This window comes from Petromyzon marinus, chromosome 65, assembly GCF_048934315.1.
Source record: "Petromyzon marinus isolate PM22_M1 ecotype Great Lakes invasive population chromosome 65, UKy_Petmar_22M1.pri1.0, whole genome shotgun sequence".
Classification (NCBI taxonomy): Eukaryota; Metazoa; Chordata; class Hyperoartia; order Petromyzontiformes; family Petromyzontidae; genus Petromyzon; species Petromyzon marinus.
Genome location: NC_133731.1, coordinates 5,971,482 through 5,997,245, shown reverse-complemented (window position 1 = coordinate 5,997,245; position 25,764 = coordinate 5,971,482). Strand labels below are relative to the sequence as shown.

Below are 25,764 nucleotides of genomic sequence, written 5' to 3'. Positions count from 1 at the left end.
TTCCGCCCCCCCCCCCCGCGCCCGCCCCCCGCCCGCCCTGCCACCTCGTCACGAGGGCAGGAGGTGTTCTACCTGAACTTCTCGTGCGACGACGTGGAGGACGCCATCGATATGGAAGTGGGAGACAAGGTCTCCTTCACCGTGGCCACGAACAAGCCGTAAGCACCGGGCACCCGACAAACACCAGCACACGCACACACACACCGACAAACACCGGCACACACGCACACCCAGTAAGCACTGGGCACCCAACATAGGCACACAAGCAAAGACAAAGTTACCCTGTATAGCCTTAACAGGCTGTAGGGGCAAGTGCTGTTCGCGAACACCTATGAAGGCCGGCATGGCGCACGAGGGGGTGTGTGGCCAACACCACTCCCGGCCGCCTTTGTCTCCCCAGTGGTGATGTTTACACACCCCACACAGGTACTCATTCGAGGCCTAGTCGACCTAGGGGAGGCCCAGGACCGGTTCAGATAATCGTCACACTGGTGTTGGCCGTGAGTGGGAATCGAACTCGGGTCGCCGGGTTCGTATCAAGCGCGGCACTAACCGCCACGTTACCGCAACCCACACACTGGAAAGCACATTGTCCTGGCAATATTGTGGGGGAGGTTTTTATATTTTATTTAACACTTGTTTTTACCCTGGAAAGTCTCACCTAGTCCTGTGACCTTTTCAGAAGGGTCCTGCCAGGTTTTGGCAGTAGATGGGGGGGGCGATAATTGCTGCGGTGTGTGTATGTGTGGGTACATTGAACTTCTTTCGCCCCGTACGTAGCCAACCGTGGCCCATCGGAGGGGCAGGATATTATCGGTATCGTCTTCCCTGGATTAGAAAGACGCTCTCCTGAAAGTAAAATTGACGCCCAAAGTTACCCCAATCTGATTTTATACACACACACATACCTCCTAAGTTATATGATGCACCCCCAGCATTTGATTTACATATATGGAAATGTGCGGATAATTCAGTTGTAAATCGATCGCTTTTTTAATAGAGCAGCCTACGGTGGTTTTGGACGAATGTTGTTTATTATTCAATATTAAACAAGCTCTTGCTGGACTGGTGCAACCATTTTTGACTGGTTAAGCCATTTTGGTCTCATTAACAACTTTCCAGTGTGCAACAGGTGCAAATCGGAAGTGTGGTGTGATCCCGGTTGAGCATTTGGTGGTGACATTTGTATTGTTGGCTAATTTGGATACTTTCCGCAAAACGAGGATGTGCCTGTGTTTTATGGGTTGTTTGTGGGGAGCGGTGGTGTAGCGGTTAGCGCGCTGCGCTTTGAACCCGGCGATCCGGGTTCGATTCGCCTTGACGGCCAACACCAGTGACGATTATCTGAACCGGTCCTGGGGCCCTCCCCTAGGTTTGACTCGGCCTCAAATGAGTCCCCGGTGCAGTGCGTAAACATCGCCACTAGGGAGACAAAAGCTCCCGGGCGTGGTGTTGGCCACCCACACCCTCGTGTGCCGTTCCGGCTTTTATAGATGCTCACGAACAGCACTTGCCCCTACAGTCTGTTATGGCTATTACGGGGGGGTCTTTGGCTTTATCTCGTCACGTGACAGATCACATCGTATAGCGTCCCGTGGTTTGAACTTTCGCGTGCGAATCGTTTCGATCGTAAATGAACTTGCACTGGAATCGATTTTCGATTAAATTAAAATGAAACTATTTTTATGTTGCCAGGTAAGGCCCACTGAGCTATATAGCCCTTTTTTCAGAAGCGATCTGGCTTTCACAAATGAGCGCTCAAAGAAGTGGCTTATTTTGGAGATTTATAGCAGCCAAATCTAAACGCACGTTGATTCTAAACGTGTATGGAAAAACCGGAGGACCCAGAGCAAAATACACGCGACCACAGGGGAGAAATATACAACAGGCGTCAGGGTCGAGATCGAACCCACGCCCTGCATATCAGGCGAGGTAGTTAACATCTCACCACTGCAAGACCCGGAGAAAAATCCACGCGACCACGGGGGAGAACAAAGCAAACTCCAAATAGGCAACAGGCGTCAGGGTTGGGATTTGAACCCACTATCTCCTGTATACCCGGCGAAGTCATTAACATCTCACCATCGTGAGATGTTAACCGGCCGTTGATTCCACAAACAAAGCAATTGCCGTCGCCTGCTAACTTCGGTGACTGTGACCAGGCAACTAATCTGAGCTCCGTGCGTTCTCCCCCGTTTGCTCCCCACGTTTTCACCCCCCCCCCCCCCCCGTCTCTTCCCCACCCACACACACACACACGCACACCTCATCGTTACCACCACGACCACCTCGGGACCACAACGGCGTGCGCCTCTCTAACCGTCGCGTCCATCCCCGGAGCGTGGGGAGCAGCGGGTTCATGAGCGCCAGCGGCGTGAAGCTCATGGAGCGCAAGCGCCCCGACCGCTTCCAGGGCGTCGTGTGCGCCATGAAGGTAACGTCCCGACGCTGGCGACGCTGGCGACGCCCCCGGATGGCGCCGCCTGCTGGTGCCGCCGCCGTTTCTGTCTCGCGGGGGCGGCAGCGGCTGAGCGACTCCCACCGCGGTGGTGTGGGGAGTGGGTGGGGGGGGGGTGCGTGAAGGGGGCAAGTCCAGCAGGTGGGGCTGATTTGTTCCTGCGTGTGATGATGGAAGCAAGCAGCAGCAGCACTGTCTTGTGGTTCAGGGTGTCGATGCCAGTGTGCTGGTCCTGCTGCTACTGCCACGATGAGAGGGGGCTGTGCCGCTGGGTAAAAGTGCAGCTCCTTTTTTTTTTTTTTACGAATACAATGATTCGAATTTTGGGGGGGGGTTCTTCTGCCACGCGGTCATTTTATGCCAAAGTTAATACTTTTTGCCGTTTTACGCAATGAAATATAACAGATGCGTCCCGGGGCATGCTACTGACGCCCAACCGCCCCCTGGCCCTGCTTGGCCCTGAGCCAGATTTGGACGTTTGGAGGACAGCGGCAGCGTGTCACGGTTTGGTTCTGGCTCGACTCTGCATGGAGCCAGCGGAAAAAGCCACCCCCGCCGCGCTGGCTTGGCTCGCATGTGCCGGTGGAAATAGGTGGGGGGTTGGGGCGGCGGTTTTGAGGGGAGCGGGCGGTCGTAACGTCGTGAGTGCGCGCACGAGATGCTTGTCGCTGGACCTCGCACGCACGGGCCCCTTGCCGCTTTCTCCGCGTCGCTCAGGAGACGTTTGGATTCATCGAGCGAGGGGACCAGGTGAAGGAGATCTTCTTCCACTACAGCGAGTACAAGGGCAACCTTGAGACCCTGCAGCCTGGGGACGACGTTGAGTTCAGCATCCAGGATCGCAACGTGAGTGGCCCGCCGTGCTGGGGCGGGTGGGGCGGGGAGAGCGGGTGGGGAGAGCCACGATGAGTGAGTGTGGGTAGGAGACGGTAGATTAATGAGTGAGCGATTTAGAGGGGGTGCGGTTGAGTGGGTGGATGTGAGAGCGAATGTTTCAGAGATACGAGGAGAGGGGGGGGGTGGGTAAGTGAGTGGGGGAAGAGGGTGCGTGATTTTGTGTCCTATGATTATCACAGTTGGCTACGTACAGTGCGAAAGAAATTCTACGTACATACATTGAGTGGGAGAAAGGGTGGGAGAGACAGGGTGGATGAGTGGCTGAGTGGGTGAATCGGAGGGGAGAGGTGGGTTTAAGTGGTTTGGAGACTTGAGTGGGTAGGTGAATAAGTGGGTACTTTAGCTTGAGTAGTTGTTGGAGAGTGGTTGACTGAATGAGTGAGTGTGAATGTGAGTGAGCGTGTGGATGATTGAATGAGTGAGTGGCAAGGCGAGCACGATAGTTCAGCCGTGTAAACCGTAATGCCCATCGCAACCGTTATCAATCCACTACTGAATGGAAGCTGCCTTCCCTTCCAGCAACTTGGAATGTCTCGTGGCAATGTCCCAGTTCATCACCCCCCCCACGGCCCCTTCATCCAAACCAATCACCGCACCAGGCAGCCCCGGTGACCACAGCCGGGACGATACCGAAACCCCCCTGCGCTCGCAAAACCGGGCCGGCACCACCGTCGAGGCGGTCACACGTGTACCGCTTGAGACGGCGCGGGTTCCGCCTTTGTCTTTCGTCCCGGCAGAACAAGGAGGTGGCGACGGACATCCGACTGCTGCCGGAGGGCACGGTGATCTTCGAGGACATCAGCATCGAGCGCTTCAAGGGCGAGGTGCTGTGCGTGCTGCCCAAGGCTCCCAGCAAGAACCTGGTGCGTTCCCCTGCAGGGGTCATGCTGCTGCTGTTGCCTCTCTTGTTTGGCTTTGTGCGTGCGTGCGTGTGAACTTCTTTCGCACCGTACGTAGCCAACCGCCACTAAGCAGAGGTTGTGGGGGAATGGCAGCAAACTACGGATCTCCGTGCGAGTCTGTGGGTCTGTGCGTGAGTCTGTGGGTCTGTGTGTGTGAGTCTATGGGTCTTTGTGTGTGAGTCTATGGGTCTCTGTGTGAGTCTATGTATGTATGTGTGTATGTTTAACTTATTTCGCACCAGACGTAGGCAACCATGCTAATAAGAGGTTGCGTGTGAAACACAATAAACTCAACACAAGAACGATAGGCAATGACCCATTGACATTTCCGTTTCTCCTGCAAATCAACAACACGAACTCCTAACTAAACCACCACTTTTAATAACAATCCCACTCTTTATCTCAACCACTATCATCTTATGTACAATTTTATTATTGTTGTAAATCTCCTTGGATTAAAGCGCTGCTATATAAATCTACAGAAGGTGAGAGCGAGGGAGAAAGACACGCAAACTCCCAAATATACAACATGCGTCAGGGTCACGATCGAACCCACGGACCTCCTGCGTGCCAGGCGAGGTAGTCAACATCTCGCCCACCATGCGGTGCCGCACGCAGTCTGACCCCCTGCCGGGCCGGATCCACATGGAGTTCCCGACGGCGCGGGACCTCCCGTACGGCGAGAAGGACACGCGCAGCAAGGTGACGCTGCTGCCGGGGGACCAGGTGGAGTTCAGCATCTCGACGGACCGGCGCGACGGGCTGGAGCGAGCCACCACCATCACCCTGCTGTCCGAGACGTTCACCGCCTCCGACGAGAAGAGAGAAGTGGTGAGCGTTTTTTTTTTGCGTGCGGCGAATCCCCCCCGCCCCTCCCCCACGGACGTTTGATTTTGCCGCTCAAAACCGAAGAGTGGAGAGCGTTTGAACCGGTCCGGGGCCTTTCCCTTAGGTCGACTTGGCCTTTAAACAAAAAAAGTACGGGAACTCCTATACTTACGAACGATTTAGGTTCCAGAGGTCTGTTCGCAAGTCGATTTGTTCACAAGTCCAAACTTTACTCCTGTTGATTCCAAACGCGTTGTACGGCGTGTACGCTCAACACGGGGTAAGGCTTTAAAAGTTGTATAATCTCCTGTAGATGTAGATGCCACTGGTTCTTCCCATTCTGCAGATGTCGATTCCATCTACATCTGCAGAACATGAAGAAGCATTGGCATCTACATCAGCAGAACCAATGGCATCTACCTCTGGTTCTTCACATGAAGAACCAGTGGCATCTACCTCTGGTTCTTCACATGAAGAACCAGTGGCATCTACCGCCATCTATTGCACGGTGGGCGAATTTACGACTCTCGGTCCGAACGGGCGACTGACATACAGGACAGGCTTGTTCGTATGGAATGTTCGTAAGTAGAGGAGTCCCCCCCCCCCCCTGTGCTTGGTGCGGTGTACGCAAATAATCGGCGCTGGGGGAGACGAGGGCGTTGTGTTGGTGGCCACCCCCCCCACCCCACTTCGTGCTCGCTTCCGCCACTTGGCCCGACGGTTTGTTGGGATCTGTTTCTTTGTGCGGGCGTGGTGTTGGCCGCACACCCCACCGCTTGCAAGCTTGGGAGAGACGCTCCCGGCACGACCGCAAAATCTGCGCGACGCGGTGGCCTTTGCTCGGCGCTCGCTCGCTCACGGCGCGGGGACGGTTAAGACCGAGCGTCGTTTTCTCGTTGTCGGTGTCGTCGTCGTCGTCGTCGGTGGCGCACCGCAGGGCGTGGTGGCGGCCCTCCGCGACGGCTTCGGCTTCATCAAGTGCGTGGAGCGGGAGCAGCGCATGTTCTTCCACTACAGCGAGGTGATGGACGACCCGCAAGCCCTGCGCATCTCCGACGAGGTCGAGTTCACCGTCATCCCGGTACGCACGAGCGAGCGGGCGGGCGGGCAGGTGAGTGGGCTGACGAGTGTGCGCGGGGCGGGCGAGCGAGCGGGCGGGCGGGCGGGCGGGCGGGGCGAGCGAGCGGGCGGGCGGATGAGCGAAGTCGGTAAGTAGGCAGGCAGGAAGGAAGGCGAGTGGTGTGAGCGTTTGTGAGTGTGTGCGAGTTTGTTGGTAAGTGAAGCTGGCTGGCAAACGGGCGAGCGGGTGAGTGAGCAGGGAGTTGAGCGCGAGTTGGTTAAAGAGCGTGCGGGTGGATGAGCTGGTTGGCGGGCGAGCTAGCGGACGGAGGAGTGAGTTGGTGAGCGAGAAGGGGCGGGGGGGTGGGGGCAGTATTTGCTTGGATTGGCTCTCGAATACCGGACTTGTTAGGATTCGTCAACGCGTGGAATCCTTTGTGTTAGAAATCAATGATTCCCTTCCTTGCAAGTTGGTCGAATTGTCACAACTTAAAGGGGGTCCGCGATCCGATGGAAACATCAAATTCTTAGATTGGTCAGTGGAGTCAGAATCTTTATCCGAATCAGAATATTTACCCGATGAGCCGTATCAAAGCTCTTTTTCACAGATGTCCAGCCGGGGGGCACAGGGTCACAAAGTTGCAGTAACAAACAATACAAAAAACACGTAGGAGGAGGCTCTGCCAATATTATCCAATATAGAGGGGTTTTTTTTTGGGTTAGGTAGCGTAAGTGTGTCGTTAGACCCGCCACCACCCGACGCAGCCAATTAGTGAGGTTTGTCACGTGATCTGGCTATGGCCCGATGATGCTGGTTGTAATTACTGGCGAAACGTCGCGCTAGAATTGTAAATTTTGTGGGCTTGCTCTCCCAACACACAACCCGGTGCGCTGAGCTAGTGACGAATTGACACGTTTTGTTTACGTGGCAAACCTGACTAAATAGGCTGTGTCGTGTGGAGGTGGCCGGTTCAGCGACACGTTGGCATTTACGCCACCTAACCCAATATACCTCTCATGAATACAACAACAAGTAAGGGGGCGTGGGGGGGGGGGGTCAGCAATGGGCAGCGGTGACGCATACGACGTTGACGAACTGAACAAAACCCCTGCCGTTGGATTGCTACACAATGAGCGGTCGATTGTTCTTTGGCCGGTGGGAGCGTGTGGCGCGATTGTCGGGACCGCGCGTTTAACTCCCCCGCGCGTTTGACTCCCCCCCCCTCCCCCCAGCCCAGCACGTTTGACCCCCACTCCATGCGTTTGACCCCCCGCGATTTTTGACCCCTTTGCCCCCCTTCGCCCCCTTCGTCCCCTTCGCCGCCGCCGCCCAGGACGCGATGCTGCCGCAACGGAACCACGCGGTGCGGATCCGGCGCCTGCCCAAGGGCTCGGTGTCGTTCAGCACCCGCCTGGACGAGCGCTACGTGGGCGTTGTGGAGCGCGAGGCCATCGGAGCCGCCCCCAGCCCCTCTAAGGCCAAGGAGAAGGTGAGATTCCCCCAAGCCCCCGCCCGCCCCCATCCAATGTCGTAGTCTTATTGCTTATCAGGACCGGTACCACCGACCAGCCACTCTTGTTCGTTGCCACCGCAAGTGCTGTCAACCGCTACCGTCGTCACCGTCCGTGCCGTCGTCGCAAACAGTCGTAACCAACCGTCGCCAGCACCATAAAAACCACGACCCCCCCCCCCACCCAATCACCGGCAGTGCTGCATCATCGCAACCGCTCGGGTTGTTTCTTTCCGCGCGCGTTCGTTCACCGCGGTTCCGCTTGTTGTTCCCCACTTGTCGTTGTCGTCGTTGGCTATTATCACCCTCCTCTGTGTTTTCATCCACCGCTGCTGCCTGCGTCAGTGGAGTGACTTTTTATTTCTCTTTTCTTCTTCTCCTCTCCCACGCCGCGCACGCACGCGCTTGTTTCACCGCAGAAGAGGGAGCGGGTACGTCCGTGTTGGGCTGCACTCGCATGGTCCCCTCCCCCCGCTAACCCCATCCCCACCACGGTTGTTCCATCGCAGAGCTCGCCCTAAGCACGCTTTTTCGGTTGCGCGCGTCATGTGTGCATCTAATTTTGCGTCAACCTGAGGACCCACGTGTTTAAAAGCCAGCGTGTGCCCTTGCCAAGGGTAGAATATCTGGCAGCACGCGAGCGCTGGTTCCTGACCCTGCTGCTGACGAGACGGCGGACGTCGAACACGGGGGACCCCGCCCCGCGGGCTTGATTCCATTTCGAATCGATGCTTCGCTTTTGACGTTGCGTGCGCTCGCAGAAGGCCGTCCTGCTGACGGGTCGTGTCAGAACTTATACCTCTCACGCGGGCAGACAGATACGCGGAGGAGGAGACGTATCGTCAGCTCCTGTGTACTTGGCGTGTGTCCGTGCCTGTGCTGCCGTGTCCAGCGCCTACACGACCGCGTGTTGATGTTGGCCACGATGTCCGACGTTTTTCCGCCACGTACACCGGTAGCTTCTTGGGGAACTGAATTAGGGGCTATTCAGTTCCTGAAGAAGCTTACCGGTGCTTGCAGCGAAACGTCGGACGTCGTGCCAAATACACATCGGAAAGCCGTACAGCACAACCGCGAAAACCCACGCTGGTCGTTTTAGCTCGTATTATGATTATAACGTAACGGTGCATGTTGAACTGTCACCGCAACGTTAGCCAGCCGTACCAATCGGACACGTGGGGGGTAGGGACAACAGACTATAAACGCAACATCGAGCAGTTTTTAAGAAGTAAGTTTGTCGATCTAGACGACTTAGAAGTGAGAATGGCTCCCGTGGCTTCCTTAATATCGAAAGGAAGAGCTTTTTCCAGACGGCCACAGAAGCGCTTGCTTGTTATAATAATAACAAGGATGTAGTTTGTTTACCCAGGGGAAGCTCGCCCTGGGTCTCCTGACCCTTTTTTTTCAGGATGGGGGCCCTGCTCCATTGGGATGTTTTGGCCCAGCAACCTCCGTTAACTCGGCGACCACTCATCCACCGCTATACCCGTAGTAGAGAGAGAGGGGTGGGGGTGCTTTGACAAATGAATGACCTGTAACAAGACATTTTGACTGCTTGGAATTGACGAGTGCTTTGCCCCAATTAGCGGCTGCCTGCCCTGTGCTTTCGTTCAGCCTGGTGCGCTGTGTAAAGTGTGCTCGCATGAAATCACACACACGCGTGTGTGCACGCTTGTGTGTGTGTGTGTTTATCGCTGCAACTTCTCATAACTTTACTGTGTTTCTATTATTTACGTTTTAATTGTTAAAAATTCAGTTTCACGGTCTTCCCAAAGTCCATCTCAAAAAATATTTATTCTTTAAAACGTGGCCAATAATTCCACGCTGTGACCAATCGGCTGTGGTGGAACTGCGGTGGCCTGTGGTCTCCATGAGCTGTGTCACACCACAGGCAATTGACAGCCACACCGAACCGAATCGCTTCGTAAAACTTCACGCCCCCCCCACTGGGTATCGTTAGCAGAACAACAGCTGTGAACCGCCGGGTTAAACGACATAATGCTCGGAACATTTTAAAGTGGAGGTAAATCGATAGAGGGTACGGGGCCCGGTGGTTCGTTTATTCTCATCGCTCCCGATTGGAAGGGTCTCCCCGCCGGGGCGGTGTTTGCCAAACTCTTCTTTGGCCTGCCGCCGGCACCTCTCGACCGATGCGAACATTTTCGCGGACCCCCACGCAGACCCCCCAACCCACCCCGCGTGACAAAACTCATTCACTTCTCGCTCTAAATACCAGAAATACAAAGTTATTCATATTACCGGAACAGAAACACTTCGTTTTTTAACACAGCTACGTGTTGTTTGTTTATGAGGGGCATTTAGACCTTAGGGTTAGGGGGAACCAACACGTCGGTGGAGGGGGGGGGGGGGCCTGTTTGTGAAATTGCGCGAGGGTGAATTCGGGATTTGAGTTTCCCAAAGAAGCTTCCGGCACATGGAGACCAGAACTTGGGAGGACATCGTGCCGAACAGCGCCGCGGTTACGACCCAAACTCGCATCGGAGCAGAGAGTAAGAGAGAGCGAGAGAAAGGGAGAGTGACCGAAAGGGAAAGAGAGAGGGAGAGAGCGCAAAGCCGCACGGCAGAGCGGCTGTAACGACGTCCGTCGTAACAGCACCAGCAGTGGCGGGGGAGGTGGGGGTGGGGGGGGGGGCGGCCTAGATTTGACCTGACTCTTGCGAGGCCTCCCCCCACCTGCACAGGACCAGGAGCCGGGGATCATCGCTTACGAGGAGGAGGAGGGCGAGAAGATGACCATCTCGTACCTGTGCAAAGACGTGGAGGGACGCGGAGCGCCCAAAGTCGGCGACAAGGTACGGCTTTGCGTCGCGATTCGCGACGGGTGAACGTGCCTTGGCGTGGCTCGGTGTGCCTGCCCGGTTGCGCTCGTGAATGGGCTTTGGCTTCGGCGTGGGAGGAAACCACCGCGTCACGAGACAGCCCCCGGCACCCCCCCCCCACCCCCACCTCCTCCAAAGGCAAGGCCGCTCTGGCCGATGAGACTAATCCTGGTGTCTTGAGTTGTCTCCTGGTGAAGCGAACGAACACGACGTTTGCCTTGGGAGGAACAATCAAACCGGCCACGGTTGCACCCACGGTGCGGAGCCCGCGTCCCCGAGGACCTAGCCACGGCTGGCTACGTACAGTGCGAAAGAAGTTAAAAGCGCACGTACCCACCGAGGTGGAGTGATGAAATCGACGCGGGCGCCAGGCTGGATTGTTCCGTCGTAGGATCTAAAAACTAAACTAAACAATATTTTAAAATGATAATAGGTTTTTTTTTACCCTTTTATTTGGCAACAAAATTGACACCTTTTGACAAGGAGTCATGTTTGCATTGACCACAATGCCTGCGCTCAAAATGCAAACAAAAAAAACAGCACTGATAATGTATGCATTGTCCTTGAAATTGATTGGTCCACACCAGAGACAGCTTTTCTTAGAGCCCAGTCTCACATTGGTGTCCGACCAGATAACGCCAAAAGGCGCACAACTCAAAGACAATGCACCATCAGAGTATTGAGAACTCGGGGTAAGCATTTACATCATGAGACCTCCTTTGCCAGTAGCAAAATATGATGGTAGGCTTTTACCCTTTTATCTGGCAACAGAACTGACAGGTGAGGCCCACTGAGCTATATAGCTCTTGAGAAGCGACCTGGCCATAAATGATAGCTCAACGAAGTGGCTTATCACGTGGAAATTTTTAGCGGCCAAATACTCTAAAGGTTTACGTAGACAAATCCACGCGACCCACGGGGAGAGCGCGCAAACTCCAAATATACAGCAGGCGTCGGGATCGGGAACCCACGACCTCCTGTATACCTGGCGAAGTAGTTAACATCTCCTGGCCATCGTGGGACGCTACGGTGGTATCGCTGAACCCAGCAGGAAATCGACTTAGGTCGATCATGACGACGACGATGTGATGATACTAAACCTTTGCGCGTCCCTCGCCCCGCTACCCCCCCCCCCCTCCCCGCCTCTCTCGCCTCCCACCAGGTGGAGTTCAGCATTGCGGAGGTGAAGAGGAGCGGGCAGCGAAGCGCCGCCTGCGTCCGGGTGCTGAGCCGCCTCGCCAGTGGCGGCTCGGGCAACAGCAGCGGCGGCGGAGGCGGCACCGTCTCCGGCGGCGGCGGCGGCGGCGGCGGCGGCGGCAAGCGGCAGGTGGGCTTCATCGCCACGCTCAAGGACAACTTCGGCTTCATCGAGAACATTCAGCACAACGCCGAGATCTTCTTCCACTACAGGTGAACGGGGGCCACGGGGCCGGGGAGGGGGAGGTGGCGGGGGAGACGGGGCCACGGGGTCACGGGGTCACGGGGGCACGGGGCCACTGGGGGTGGGTGCCCGAGTGAGCGAGCGAGACACGAGTGGCGGTGTAACACCAGTGGGGTTGATCTTTGGTTTTTTCGGTAAAGTCACGTGTAGAAATAAGAAAAAATACAATTACATAATATACGACGTTTCGATTGCAACACAAGCAATCATCATCAGGTAGAGGAACACACATAACCGCAGATATATATATACAGACCTTAAGTAGAGGGAATTAACACAGATATACCAGGGGATACAGAGAGACGGAGCATCACACTAAATCAAACAGGGTTCAGCAAAATTTGGAAACTGTGTAAAGCAACACAGACGGTCGGTTAAAACACAATTAACACATGGTCCGGTTGAATACACTATTTCAAAGATTGTTAAATTGTAAGTTGAGTGTGAAATTTAAGATAGTGATAGAATGCATACCGTAGAGAGACCTATGGGGGGAGACACGCACACAGTTAAGAGGTAATGCAGCTTTGTACCGAGGCCTTAAATAGCCAGAGATGGAGGGACTGGGTCTCAGAGACAGTGGGACACAAATTGGCATGACACAAGTTGTCAGGCGCACAGAGAGGGCGCCGCAGCGGCGCACACTTAGAGACACCCAGGCACACAACTATAGGCAGAGACAGCACAGCGACGTAAACCCAATTCAAGACACAAAGGCAGACACACCAGCAGAGAACACAGAGACACAGATTTCATACCTCCCCGAATCGAGTTTGAACCAGTGGGGTTCTTTGTGCAGCGATCGGTGGCCGGGCGGAGACCATCGACTCGCTGCACTTGAGAGGCCGGTTTAATCACTGCTCGGGCTAAAATTAGTCTACTGTCTGAATTACGACAACAGGGTTCCCAGGGACGCATTGTAACGTCATGAGAGTGGGGGGGGGGGGGCGGGGAGGACCGCCTGCGTATATGTGCGCGTGTGTGTGCACGCGTGGGGAGCGGTAGTGTAATCGTTAGCGCACTGCGCGACGAACCTGGCCACCCGAGTTTAAATCCGGCTCAAAGCCAACATCGGTGAAGATGATCTGAACCGGTCATGTGCCTCTCGCCTACGTCGGCTCGTCCTTAAACGAGTGCCTGGTGCGGTGTGTGTAAAACATCATCACTGGAGAGACAAAGGTGGCCGTGCGTGTTTTGCTGACCACACCATCCCCTGTTGTGTACCGTATTGGCCTTGATAGCTGCAGCTCTGTCTGCTAACAGCACTCGCCCCAACATTCCGTTGGGCCTGTACGGTGGAATCTTGTGTCCGTGTGCGTGCACAGCGAGTACAACGGCGACGTGGACTTGCTGGAGGTGGGCGACGCCGTCGAGTACTCGCTGTCCAAGACCAAGGCGAACAAGACGAGCGCTGACAAGGTGTCCAAGATCACCAGCGGTGAGAAGTTACGGCCGGGGCGGCACGGCGTGGCATGGCCTGGTTGGACGTGGCCTGGCACAGCGTGGCGTGACACAGCCCGGCGTAGCGTTGCTCAGCATAGCTCGGCGAGAGACGGTGTGGCCGACAACGGCCTGGTGTGGCCGGCCACGGCCTGGAATGGCCGGCCACGGCCTGGCATGGCTCAGCGTGACACTGTGTGGCTCAGCGTGGCTCAGCGTGGCACGGTGTGGCCTGGCACAGCATGGCACAGTGTGACGCACCTTAAAACAACATGGCTCGGCGTGATACGGTGTGGTCTGGCATGGCCTGGTATGGCCTGTCACAGCATGCAAAAGTATGACTTAGCATGACATAGCGTGGCTCAGCATGACATGACCGTGGTCTGGCATGGAGTGGCACGGTGTTCGACTGCATGGCCCGGCTGTAGTGGACGTGCCATTGTCCACTCGTGAAGTTGGGCGGTTGGGGAGCGTTCTTTTTTAATGATGGTTTATATATATTTTTTATGATGATTTATATGTATGTATCTTCATATGTATGCTGAACTTCTTTCGAGCACCATACGTAGCCAGCCGTGCTAATCGGATGTGCGGGGGGAGGACAACAGTTCTAAAGAAATGAGTTTTTCAATCTAGATGATGATGATTTGAAAGTGCATAGCTGCCCAGTGGCTTCCTAATATCGGAAGGGAAGAGCGTTCCAGACGGCCGCGGAAGCGCAACCTGTAAGCGCCGCGCGACGCCGTGAAGACCCGCCTTTGTTCGATGGCTTTACCGAAAGCTTGCCGTCTGAAAATTACGCGGGTTCGTGAAAAAGACGCGTGTCCGGGATGTCCTTGGCCCCCCCGCCCCCCTCCCCGCGCAGGAAACGTGCCCAAGGACGACGTGCAGCCGACGATTTACCTGGGCAAGGTGGCCCGGCCGCTCCGCAGCGTCGATCCCCAGCAGGCCGAATACCAGGGGCTGGTGGAGGTCACCGAGGACTGTGCGTACCTTTGACCCCCCCCCCTCCCTCGCTGAACCTGCCGACCTTCCGCGATCGCACGAACCTTGACGGCCATCGTGATTTGGTTTTTATTTTAGAGTCTCCTTTTAAGCGAGCGATTCTGGGGAAATTGCTTTTCACAAAGCTGGACTATTTTTTTTATATCGCCAGGTGTTGTAAGGTCCTCCCACTGAAGCTGCGTAGCTCTTTGTCAGAAGCGACACATGATCGCCCAACGAAGTGGCTCATCACGTGGAAATGTATAAGCAGCCATATACTCTTTAAACGCGTGACGTCGATTCTCAATGTTGGATGTAAAAACCGGAGGAACCGGGGAATAATCCTCGCGACCACAGAGAAAACATGCAAACTTCAAATATACAGGGGTCAGGGTTGTGATTGAACCCACGACCTCCTGTATACCAGGCGAGGTAGTTAACATCTTGCCAACGTGGCGCCCCTTTTCATGTGATAAGCGACTTCCTGACAGGCCAGATGCCAAGTCTCACCTTGTGCCCCGCACAGGGAGAGCTGCCACCTGGGGGGGGGGTGTTCTAGGCTAGAACACGTAACGGTAATCATCGCCTCCTTACTGACAGACTCATGCCCGCTCGCTGGCCAGGTGCCCTGTCAACCTTTTGCCGCACAGGGAGGGCTGCCACTGTTGGGGTGTTTTTCTAGACCAGGGGTGGGGAACGTCAGGCCCGCGGGCCGTATGAGGCCCGCGGAACCGTTTGGTGTGGCCCTGCCAAGGCAACCGCAGGGCGGGACTCGAAATTCAATAAATCTAGGAGCAAACCTGGAAAAGCAGTTGCGAGTAGCAACAACATCGTCAAATACCAGCTGACATCATCACCACGCCTCGCCAAAGAGAAGCAGTTCCAGCCATCGCATTACGGGCGAGTTAATTAAATGTTTGACCAAATATAACAGGCTCATTTTTTAAGTTGATGATTTTGTTTTGGCCCGCGAATGATGCCATCAATATCCAAATGGCCCTTGGCAGAAACAAGGTTCCCCGCCCCTGTTCTAGACAAATCAAATCGGGTGCGCGGGTGGGGGGGGGGGGATGACATCGCTCACCCTGTTGTGTTGCCGCCCGTGCGAGCGATCGATTGACTCGTGTATTTGTGGCAGGTGCCCTGAAGGGCGACACTTTCCCGTACGGCGTGGTGGGGCTGGCCAGTCGCTGCGAGTACCTGCAGAAGGGCGAAAACGTCAAATTCCAGCTGTGCACAGTCACGGCCACCGGGGGGCTCATGGCCTGCAACATCACGCCCATGCGCAAGCTGGAGAGGGCCTTCATCGACTCGGTCAAGAGCGAGGTGGGGCTCCGTTATCCTTCGCGTTATTGCATGGAGTGCGGGGGTGGGGGGAGGTGGTTCGTGGTTCCAGCTCGGCGTCCGCCCCGGTTAATACTGCGGGCGTGGCGTTAATTAACTCCTGCTTCCCAACTATGTTTTTTATTTTACCAGGTAAGGCCCCCCCCCCCGCCCCCCCGCTGAGCTCCGTAGCTCTTAATTTTTACAGAACGCTGGCCCACCTGGGCCGCGAATTATGGCTCAACGGGGAAAGCGGCATCGTCATCACGTGGACATTTGTAGGCGGCCAAATACGATTCGTAAATTGCTGCCGATTTTTTCGACACCCATAACACACGCTTTGGGGGGGGCTAGGCAGCAAAACCACGACGACAGCAGTCCCAGTACCGCGCCACGTTCTAGCTTGTGTACGCGTGCAAAGGCGGCACTAAGTTGGATAAGGGGCCGTCCATAAATGACGTCACGCACCTGGGGTGGGGGGGGGGTGGGTGGGGGGTCAGACATTTGTGTACGGGGGGGGGGGTTTGAGAAATGTGACGTCACCTCAAAATAAGCGACTTTAAATTAATATAGGCAACACGTTCTACTTGCTTAAATAGACTTTCTAATAAATGTTTTCTCCGACAGCATCAGAGTGCAGCGCCACATTAAATACGCACTACAATGACAATAGTTTAAAGCGATTTGACGCATGTTTTATTTTTGGGGGGGGGGGGGCGATAGAGCTTTGTGACGTCATATTTGAGGGGGGGGGGTCTGACTTTTTGTGACGCCGTGTGACTAGTGGGGGGAGGGGTCCAAAATCGTTGTTGTGAAGGCCAAGTGCATTGGCCTTCACAACAAGGTCCCGTGCCTGCCGCCAGCCAAAACCCCACTCCCCTCGCTTCCCTCTCCCGGGAGCACCCCCCCCCCCTCTCCAATCCCCACCCATGCCTTCTAACCAATCCCTCTGCTCCCCTTCTAACAGTCCCCAACAGATCTCCACACACCACCCCCCCCCCACCCCCCCCCCCCCCCTTTGCCTCCTTTCAAATATTCTCGCCTCTTTCAAACCTTCCGACCAATCGCCATCTATACCGAGCCACATCCGAGTAGCGTCCCCCCTCGTGGCGCGGTTATGGTGGTTATGATGATATCCGTGTCGTTACAAGACGCTGCCCAAGGATGTCTAACAACACCCTTACACTGGTGGTCTACTTCGTTGTTAGCGACTTTGTTTTTTGGTCTGGTTTGTCGGTGTAACCCGCCGACTCCGTTACCCCGACCGAACACACAGCCCCATCGACGACGCATCCTCCTCCTGCGGGATAAATCGGGTGAAGACGACGATTCCGATTCTTGTCGTTGTGCATTTCTTTTCTTTCCTCCGTTTCCGGCGCGCGCTCAGTTTGGCTTCATCGCGTACGAGGTTGGCGACAGCAAGAAGCTCTTCTTCCACGTGAGCGAGGTGCTGGACGGCCTCGAGCTGATGCCCAACGACGAGGTGGAGTTCCACGTGGTCTTCAACCCGCGCACCAGCAAGAGCAGTGCCTGCAACGTGCGCCGGATCGGGTACGCCGACACACTTGCGCGCGCCCCTCGACCGCGAAGCTTTTTGCACTCCGTTGCCGTGACAGAATCACCGCCGTGATGACGAGTCTGCTTCTCATTCGTCCTTTGGCACGTGCATGGTGCCAAAGAAGGTCAACATTCATACATGCATGGACTCGCACGGAGGCCCATAGACTCGCACGGAGACCCATAGACTCGCACGGAGACCCATAGACTCGCACGGAGACCCATAGACTCGCACGGAGACCCATAGACTCGCACAGAGACCCATAGACTCACACAGAGACCCACAGACTAACACAGAGACTCACAGACTCGCACAGAGACTCACAGACTCACACAGAGACCCACAGAATTGCACAGAGACCCACAGAATAGCACAGAGACCCACAGAATAGCACAGAGACCCATAGACTCACACAGAGACCCATAGACTCACACAGAGACCCACAGACTCACACAGAGACCCACAGACTCACACAGAGACCCACAGACTCGCACAGAGACCCACAGACTCACACAGAGACCCATAGACTCGCACGGAGACCCAGAGTTTGTTGTCCTTCCTCCGCACCTCTGATTAGCACGGTTAGCTTAGCTACGTACGGCTGATGTGGACTTAGAGCAACAGCTATGATTTTACTCGCTGTAGTGGTTGAGCCAGATGATTGCGTCAGGAGTATCAGAGTGTTGTGACGCCCCCCCCCCCCCCCCTCCGTGTTTGTGAATCGCTGACCGAGTCGACGTCATGACGTGTCCACGGCTCTGTTCTGGGTGGTGATCACATTCGCCACACACCGTGCGGATAGTTTGTCAATTTCCCGTTTGTGCATCATCATTTTAATTGTCCAGTTTAATCGCATCTGAGAAGAGAGCAAGCAAGTGAGAGACGCCAGACCCCAGGGATTTGAAAGTGCACCCCTCTGATTGACTCGCCTAACCCCTCTGCCACCTGCCCCCCCTCGCCTACCTTCCTGCCCCCTCCTCTGCCACCTTCCTGTCCCCCCTCTGCCACCTTCCTGTCCCTCTGCCACCTTCCTGTCCCCCCTCTGCCACCTTCCTGCCCCTCTGCCACCTTCCTGCCCCTCTGCCACCTTCCTGCCACTTCCGTGTCCCTCTGCCAACTTCCTGCCCGCCCCTGCCCTTGCCCCCCCCCTTGCCGCCCCCCACACGCAGCGAGGCGTCGAAGATGACTCCGTCCCCGCGGCCCGAGCGTCTGGTGAGCCGTCTCAAGAGCCTCACGCTGGACGACAACAGCGCCCCACGCCTCACCGTCACGCGGCAGCCTCGCGGGCCCGACAGCACCAAGGTGAGGGGAGGAGGGCCCCAGGTGTTCGAATAACAACAATAACAACAACAATAATAATAGTAATAGGTTTTACCCTTTTAACTGGCACAAAAACTGACACCTTTATTCAAGGCATCATGTTTGCAATGACCACAACACAAGCAGTCAAAATGCAAACAAAAAAGACAACTCTGATGATAATAATAATATGCACTGTCCTTGAATTTGATTGGTCCACACCCGAGACAGCTTTTCTTAGAGCCTAGAGCTGTCTCGGGTGTGGACCAATCAAATTCAAGGACAGTGCACATTATTATCAGAGTTGTCTTTTTGTTTGCATTTTGACTGCTTGTGTTGTGGTTATTGCAAACATGATGCCTTGAATAAAGGCGTCAGTTTTTGTGCCAGTTAAAAGGGTAAAACCTATTCCTATATCTTGTTTCTGGCAAAGGAGGTCTCATAATGTTAACAATAATAATACTAAATTCTTGGTTCTTTCGGTAAAGTCACGTAGAAGGGAAACGATAAAATAATAAAAATATAAAACAATACACTTTCTCGCGACGTCACGACTGCAACACAAGCAATCATCATCAGGTGTGAAAACCACAGCAAGAAAATTTGAAAAAAGTGGTTTGCTTGATGATTGCTTGTGTTGCAGTCGAAACGTCGTGCGAATGTTATTGTTTTATATATACTTTTTATTATTTTATTGTTTCCCTTCTACGTGAATTTACCGAAAGAACCAAGAATATGAATCCCTGCAGTCACGAAAGCTTGAAATCGAAATAATAAAAGTTAGAAATAAAATAAAACAAATCGCGACGTTTCGACCGCAATTTATTTTATTTTATGATCAACAACAATAATAATAACGACGACGATGATCACGACAATAATGTAAGATTGTTACACGCCACCACCGTACAGTATACGCGGTGACCCGGCGTTAATTCTTACCCCCCCCCCCCCCACCCCTGACCTGCCCTCCAAGTTCTGCGGTCCTCGATATACGAAGGTGTTATCGGCCACTTAATGAGCGTTGTAAACGAGAGAGGAAAACCGGAGCGTGCGAGGGTGCAACGCTCTATCCCAAGCAGATGTAACAGATGGTGATTAGTCCGCTTGTGTTTTTTTTTTTCCTTCTTTTCCCAACCTGCCTTTTGATTCTTGAACTCGGTATTGACAATTGCGTCACGCGCCTGCCGGTCGCCATCGCAAGTTGGCGCGCGATGCCAGCGGCGACCGTCGTTCCGTTCAGTTTCCTCACGGCTACCGCTCGCGCTCCTGGCCTCCCGATTGCGTCCGCGGGGCCTCGCGTGACGGCCGCCCGTGACCTCTCCCCCGTGTGTACGTGTGTGTACGCGTGTGTGCGCGTGTGTACGCGTGTGTACGCAGGGCTTCACCGTGGAGCGAGTGCTGCGTCAGGTCGGGGTGGCCGAGTAAAGCGGCGCCGAGCGAGGAGCGGCGGCGTAGACCCGTGACGCCGTGGGGGGGGGGGGGGGGTGGCCGCGTGTCTGACCCCCGCCGCCGTCGCGCCGCGTGCCGCCGCTACCGCTCAACCGCACGCTCGGGCCGCGGCTTTGCCAGGCCCTGCCCCCCCCCCCGTGTTTATAACGCAGCCGGCCCCACGCGCCACGTGCTCATAAACTCTCTCTCTCTCTCGTTGCCCCGTCTGCTGCAATAGGCCCGTCGGGCCGCATCGCACCACCACCATCCCCTTCCCCGCCCTCCGGCATTGTAACCCTGCCCAGTTCACCCCTACAACTCCCAGCTCCATCCGTCCCACCTTGGCCTTGCCTGACCCCCCTCCCGCATGTCCCCGGGCCCTCAGTGGTATGTCTGTCTCTCTGCGTGTGCGTGCGAGGATGTGTGCGTGTGTGTGTGTAGGCCTGAGTGTCTTTGCCTTCATGCGTCCGTGCGCGTGCGTGTCCATGTTTCTCTGTGTGGCTATCGACGTAGGTGCTATCTGTTTTTTGTGTGCCGTTTGTGTGCGCGTGTGTCCCGTGTGGTTTCGGGTGTTGTGTGACCGTGCGTGTCCACTTGTGTGTCTGGGTGCGTGTGTGTGTGTGTGTGTGCGCGCATCTGCCTTTTTGTGTCGGGAGTTGTTCGCTCGCGTGTGTGTGTGTGTCAGTGGTTAGCAGCAGTGCAGCGGCTCACGCTACGAACCCGGCGACCCAACAAATTCCCGCTCTCACGGCCACCAACGCCGGTGACGATTATCTGAACCGGTCCTGGTCCTCCCCTTGGTCGACTGGAACCTCAAATGAGTACCTGGGTGCGGCGCGTAGTAAACATCGCCACTGGGGAGACGACGTGCGGCCTGAACATCGTACTGGCCACCCTGGGGGGGGGACCCCCTCCTGTGCCGTGCCGGCCTTCATAGGTGCTGCTGCTACTCCGCTAACAGCGCCCTGCCCTGCAAAGTCTGTGGGTGGTGGCGGGGAGGATCTGCGTGGTGTGTGTGTGTGTGTGCCTGCCTGTGTGTGTATCTGTGTGTGTGTGTGGTATCCGGGTGCACACGTGTGTTGCCATCATCACCCAGAGAAGAGGAGGAGGGAGGGGGTTGGTGCGAGCGCGTACTCGCACGCAAACGCCGCCGCCTTCCAAGCCGATCTCGCAAAGCTCGGAGAAGATTTGCCGCTGCTTTGGTTTTTTTTTGGTTTGCCGCCGAACGGCACCGGAGGTGGGAGGGGTGCCGGGGGGGGCGGTGGTTGCGAGTTCACCGACGTCAACTTTGGGGTTTGGTTTTTTCTCCAATTGTTCAAAAAATCTGCGTCAGTCGTTTTATTTAAAGATTGCACACCTCCTTACCCCCCCCCCCCGCCGCCCTCCCTACCACCCCTCCCTCCCCACCTTTTTCATTTTCCATTCCTTTCGGTCGCCTTCCCCCCCTCCCCCCCCTAAACTGATCATCCAGCCTTTGAGATGTTGCTTGTAATCACGCGCCTCATCCACTTTGTTTGTGTGTTCAGGCGGTTAAACCTTGAAGCGATAATTTTACCAAAAAAAATCAATAACTGACGATATTGGCCGGGGAGAAACGCGTCGCCCGCCCGCCCGCCATCTATTTTGTATTTCATTTTTCTCCCGAAATTTTTTGTTTGGTGTTCAAGCGCGGCACCGTATATACAAGCCCCCGGGAATCGACGGGGAGTTTCCCCGGGGCGGGAAAGAAATCCATCCGAGACCGTTGGGGATTCCCCGCGCCGGGAAAGAAGTTCCGGGATCTTTGGGGATTTCCCCGGCGGGGAATGAAGTCCTGGGATCGCTTGGATTCTGGAGAGAGAAAACGAGTCTGGAATCGTTGGGCATTCCAGAGAGGAAACAAGTCCAGAATCGTTGTGGATTCCCCGGGCGGAAAGAGGTTCCGGGGATCGTTTGGATTCTGGCGCGGGAAGGGGAGGGGGGGGGGTTGGTCCGGGGATCGCTTTGATTCCGGAGTTGATGACAAGTCGGGGATCGTTGGGATTCCCGGCCGGGGGAAGAGGGGTCCGGAGATTGGTTGGGATTCCGGGGCGGGGAAGAGATCCGGGGGGGGGGGGGGTGGGGGGACGGGGGGCGGGGGGGAGATCCGTTGGGATTCCGGGGCGAGGAGTCTGGCCAGAGTGGTGTGAGAGCGTACGTGTGCCTAGATGCTTGAGCATTTCACCGTGAAATCATTGGCGAGTCGCAAGCGCCGCGCTCCGTCCGCGCCCCTCTCTGCCTCTCCCTCCGGCCGCGTAGCGACGCGAGCGCCCGGAGTGTTCCTCCCGATTCTGTGCCGTGCTTCGGGCGGAGTTAGGAGCGCGGGAAGAGGGCGAGGAGGGAGACGCGCGGAGTTACGAAATAATAATAATAAAAAAAATGCCTGATTAACGAATAAAATGAAAAGTACAAAAAAAAGATATATAACAACATCGACGAAAAATAACACGGAAACAGACTCGCCGAGGACCTTTTTTTTTTGTTTGAAAAGCTGTTCAAAGTTTGTAAAGCAGTACAACCGAAGCAGTTAAAATAAAATGCAAAAATAAAGTAATACCTAATAAAGTGTGCAACGTCTAATTCCCGCCGCGTCGTCGTCGGTTCCCACGTCCACGGAGGAGCGAGAGTCGGTGCGTCGGTGAGTCTGTGCGTCTGTGAGTCTGTGAGTTGTCGGTGCGTCTGTGAGTCTGTGCGTCTGTGCGTCTGTGAGTCTGAGTCTGAGTTGTCGGTGAGTCGGTGCGTCTGTGAGTCTGTGCGTCTGTGAGTCGGTGAGTCTGCGAGTCGGTGCGTCTGCGCGTCTGTGAGTCTGTGCGTCTGTGAGTCGGTGAGTCTACGAGTCGGTGCGTCTGTGCGTCGGTGAGTCTGAGTCTGCGCGTCTGCGCGTCGGTGAGTCTGCGAGTCGGTGAGTCGTCGGTGAGTTTTTGAGTCGGTGCGTCTGTGAGTCGTCGGTGAGTCGGTGAGTCTGTGCGGCTGTGCGTCGGTGAGTCGGTGAGTCGGTGCGTCTGTGAGTCGGCGAGTCTGTGAGTCGTCGGTGAGTCTGTGAGTCGTCGGTGAGTCTGTGAGTCTGTGAGTCCATTCGTCTGGGGCAGGAAGCCGCTCCAGCCGCGCCGTTCCCACTGAGCGGCGGCCTCGCCAGCAGCTACAGAGGCGCGTCGGTCGATGGCTGCTGGCGTGTTGGGGGTGGCCCGGTCGAAGGACTCCGCGATCGGGAACGCAGCGCACGCTCGTTGGCCGAGCCAGGCGCGTCGTCGCGTCACACCGCACCTCCGATTCGCCGTGGCTGGGTTACGTACGGTGCGAAAGAAGTCCAACGTACATCGACTCGCACAGTGACCCGTAGACTCGTATAGACCCCCATAGACTCCTACAGACACCCATGGACTCCCATAGACCCCCACAGACACCCATAGACTCCCACAGACACCCATAGACTCCCACAGACACCCATAGACTCCCACAGACACCCATAGACTCGTACAGACTCGCACATACACCCATAGACTCGTAAAGACGCGCACAGACACCCATAGACTCCCACAGACACCCACAGACACCCACAGACTCGCACAGGCACCCACAGACACCCACAGACTCGCACAGGCACCCACAGACACCCATATACTCGTACAGACTCGCACAGACACCCATATACTCGTACAGACTCGCACAGACACCCATAGAAACCCTCGTATCACACAGAGACCCATAGACTCCCACAGACACCCATAGACGCGCACAGAGCCCCATAGACTCCCACAGACACCCATAGACTCCCACAGACACCCATATACTCGTACAGACTCGCACAGACACCCATAGACTCCTACAGACACCCATAGACTCCCACAGACACTCAGACGTGCACAGAGCCCCATAGACTCCCACAGACACCCATAGACTCCCACAGACACCCATATACTCGTACAGACTCGCACAGACACCATAGGCTCCCATAGACTCCCACAGACACCCACATACACCCACAGCCACCCATAGACTCCCACAGACACCCATCAACTCCGACAGAAACCCATAAACTCCCACAGACTCCCATAAACTCCTACAGACTCGCACGGAGACACCCGTAGTTTGTTGACCTTGCCCCGCACCTCCGATTCGCCCCGCTCGGGCTCCCTGCTGTGGTGCGAGAGAAGTTGAACGCGCGCCTTCGCGAGGCGCTGCGCGTCTCCCCCCCCCCCCCCCCCAAGTGAGGGCACCGGCCACCGGACGGCTCACGGCATCCCCGTGGCAGAGCGCCACGTCAGAGGGCTCTGCACAATTTCACGAGACCCCCCCCCCCCCACAGCTGCCCCCGTTGTATCTTCGTGTGTGTCGAGATTGTGGTGGTCACTGCCGATCTTTGTGGAGACATTATCTGGTGGTGGCGGTGGCGCGCGCGTGCGCGCGCGCAATTAAATCGTCTCGGAACACGTTAGTCGGTAAACATTGGTGGCCTTAGACGGGCATAAACGTGCGCGCTTTCGAGCAGCCAAATATTCTTTATAAACGCGTGCCGAGCACGGGCGGTGGTGGCGGCGGCTTCGCGCGTGCGTGGCCTGCAATCCAGCGCGCTGTGGCGACGGGAGAGGTGTTGGTGGATCACGCAGATGTTTTGCGAAAGTCCCGTTCCGTGGGGCGTCGAGGAGGAACGCATCCCGCGATGTAGCACCCAAACGAGAACTAACCTCCCTCCATGCGTCCCCATCTGTAAGGGACAGTGCTGCCCCCCCCGCTCTTGGGTGGGTTTTCTCCAGCTGCGCGCTGGTTTCACCCCCACGTGTTAACACTCCGTAGAGTCATTGTCTGAGCATGAATATATAGGGGGCCGCAGCGCTTGGGAAATTGTTCGCTGCGCTCTCTACAACCACTGATAAGAGACCTGTTAAAGTGAGCTCCATTTGACTATCTCCTCCACCACTAGTAAGATATCTGTTAAAGTGAGCTCCATTTGACTATCACCACCACCACTAGTATGATATTTGTTAAAGTGAACTCCATTTGACTATCTCCTCCACCACTGGTAAGAGATCTGTTAAAGTGAACTCCATTTGACTATCTCCTCCACCACTGGTAGTAGATCTGTTAAAGTGAACTCCATTTGAATATCTCCACCACCACTGGTAAGAGATCTGTTAAAGTGAACTCCATTTGACTATCTCCTCCACCACTGGTAGTAGATCTGTTAAAGTGAACTCCATTTGACTATCTCCACCACCACTGGTAAGAGATCTGTTAAAGTGAGCTCCATTTGACTATCTCCACCATCAATGATAAGAGATCTGTTCAAGTGAGCTCCATTTGACTATCTCCTCCACCACTGGTAAGATATCTGTTAAAGTGAACTCCATTTGACTATCTCCTCCACCATTGGTAAGAGATCTGTTAAAGTGAACTCTATTGGTATATCTCCACCACCACTGTGATAAGATATCTGTTTAAGTGAACTCCATTGGACTATCTCCACCTTGAACGTTAAGAGATCTGTTAAAGTGAGCAATGTTGGACTATCTCCACCACCACTGTGATAAGAGATATGTTAAAGTCCACTCCATTGGACTCTCCACCACTACCACCACTGCTGTCATACGATATCTATTAAAGTGAGTATCAATGGATTCTCTCCACCATCAAATCCGCTATCAAATTCAATCGCAATTTCCTTTTGTATCGTAAACGACCTTAACCCCTTAGGCCGACTCAAGACGAGGGATATTGCCGTAGAATTCGTACAATGGGCTGGGGGTCTTGGGAGGGCACTTTAATGGACTTCTATGA

At 55.3% G+C, this 25,764-nt stretch overlaps 1 protein-coding gene across 17 annotated transcripts in view; it reads left to right on the top strand.

Moving 5' to 3' along the window:
- CSDE1 (cold shock domain containing E1) overlaps positions 1-22,569 on the top strand; it is a 48,618-nt gene extending 26,049 nt beyond the window's left edge. For 8 of the 17 annotated variants that reach the window (XM_076054300.1, XM_076054291.1, XM_076054287.1 and 5 more), the window contains 15 exons: positions 61-158; positions 2,341-2,434; positions 3,176-3,304; positions 4,093-4,218; positions 4,876-5,088; positions 6,023-6,196; positions 7,479-7,634; positions 10,358-10,468; positions 11,658-11,905; positions 13,262-13,374; positions 14,242-14,361; positions 15,499-15,686; positions 17,071-17,234; positions 18,411-18,543; positions 19,921-22,569. In XM_076054300.1, the coding sequence (XP_075910415.1) occupies positions 61-158; positions 2,341-2,434; positions 3,176-3,304; positions 4,093-4,218; positions 4,876-5,088; positions 6,023-6,196; positions 7,479-7,634; positions 10,358-10,468; positions 11,658-11,905; positions 13,262-13,374; positions 14,242-14,361; positions 15,499-15,686; positions 17,071-17,234; positions 18,411-18,543; positions 19,921-19,968 (2,115 nt within the window). In that variant the 3' untranslated portion in view covers positions 19,969-22,569. The remainder of the gene's footprint in view (positions 1-60; positions 159-2,340; positions 2,435-3,175; positions 3,305-4,092; positions 4,219-4,875; positions 5,089-6,022; positions 6,197-7,478; positions 7,635-10,357; positions 10,469-11,657; positions 11,906-13,261; positions 13,375-14,241; positions 14,362-15,498; positions 15,687-17,070; positions 17,235-18,410; positions 18,544-19,920) is intronic. The other 9 variants (XM_076054299.1, XM_076054297.1, XM_076054293.1 and 6 more) reach the window with 3 other exon arrangements.
- The last annotated feature ends 3,195 nt before the right edge of the window (positions 22,570-25,764 follow it).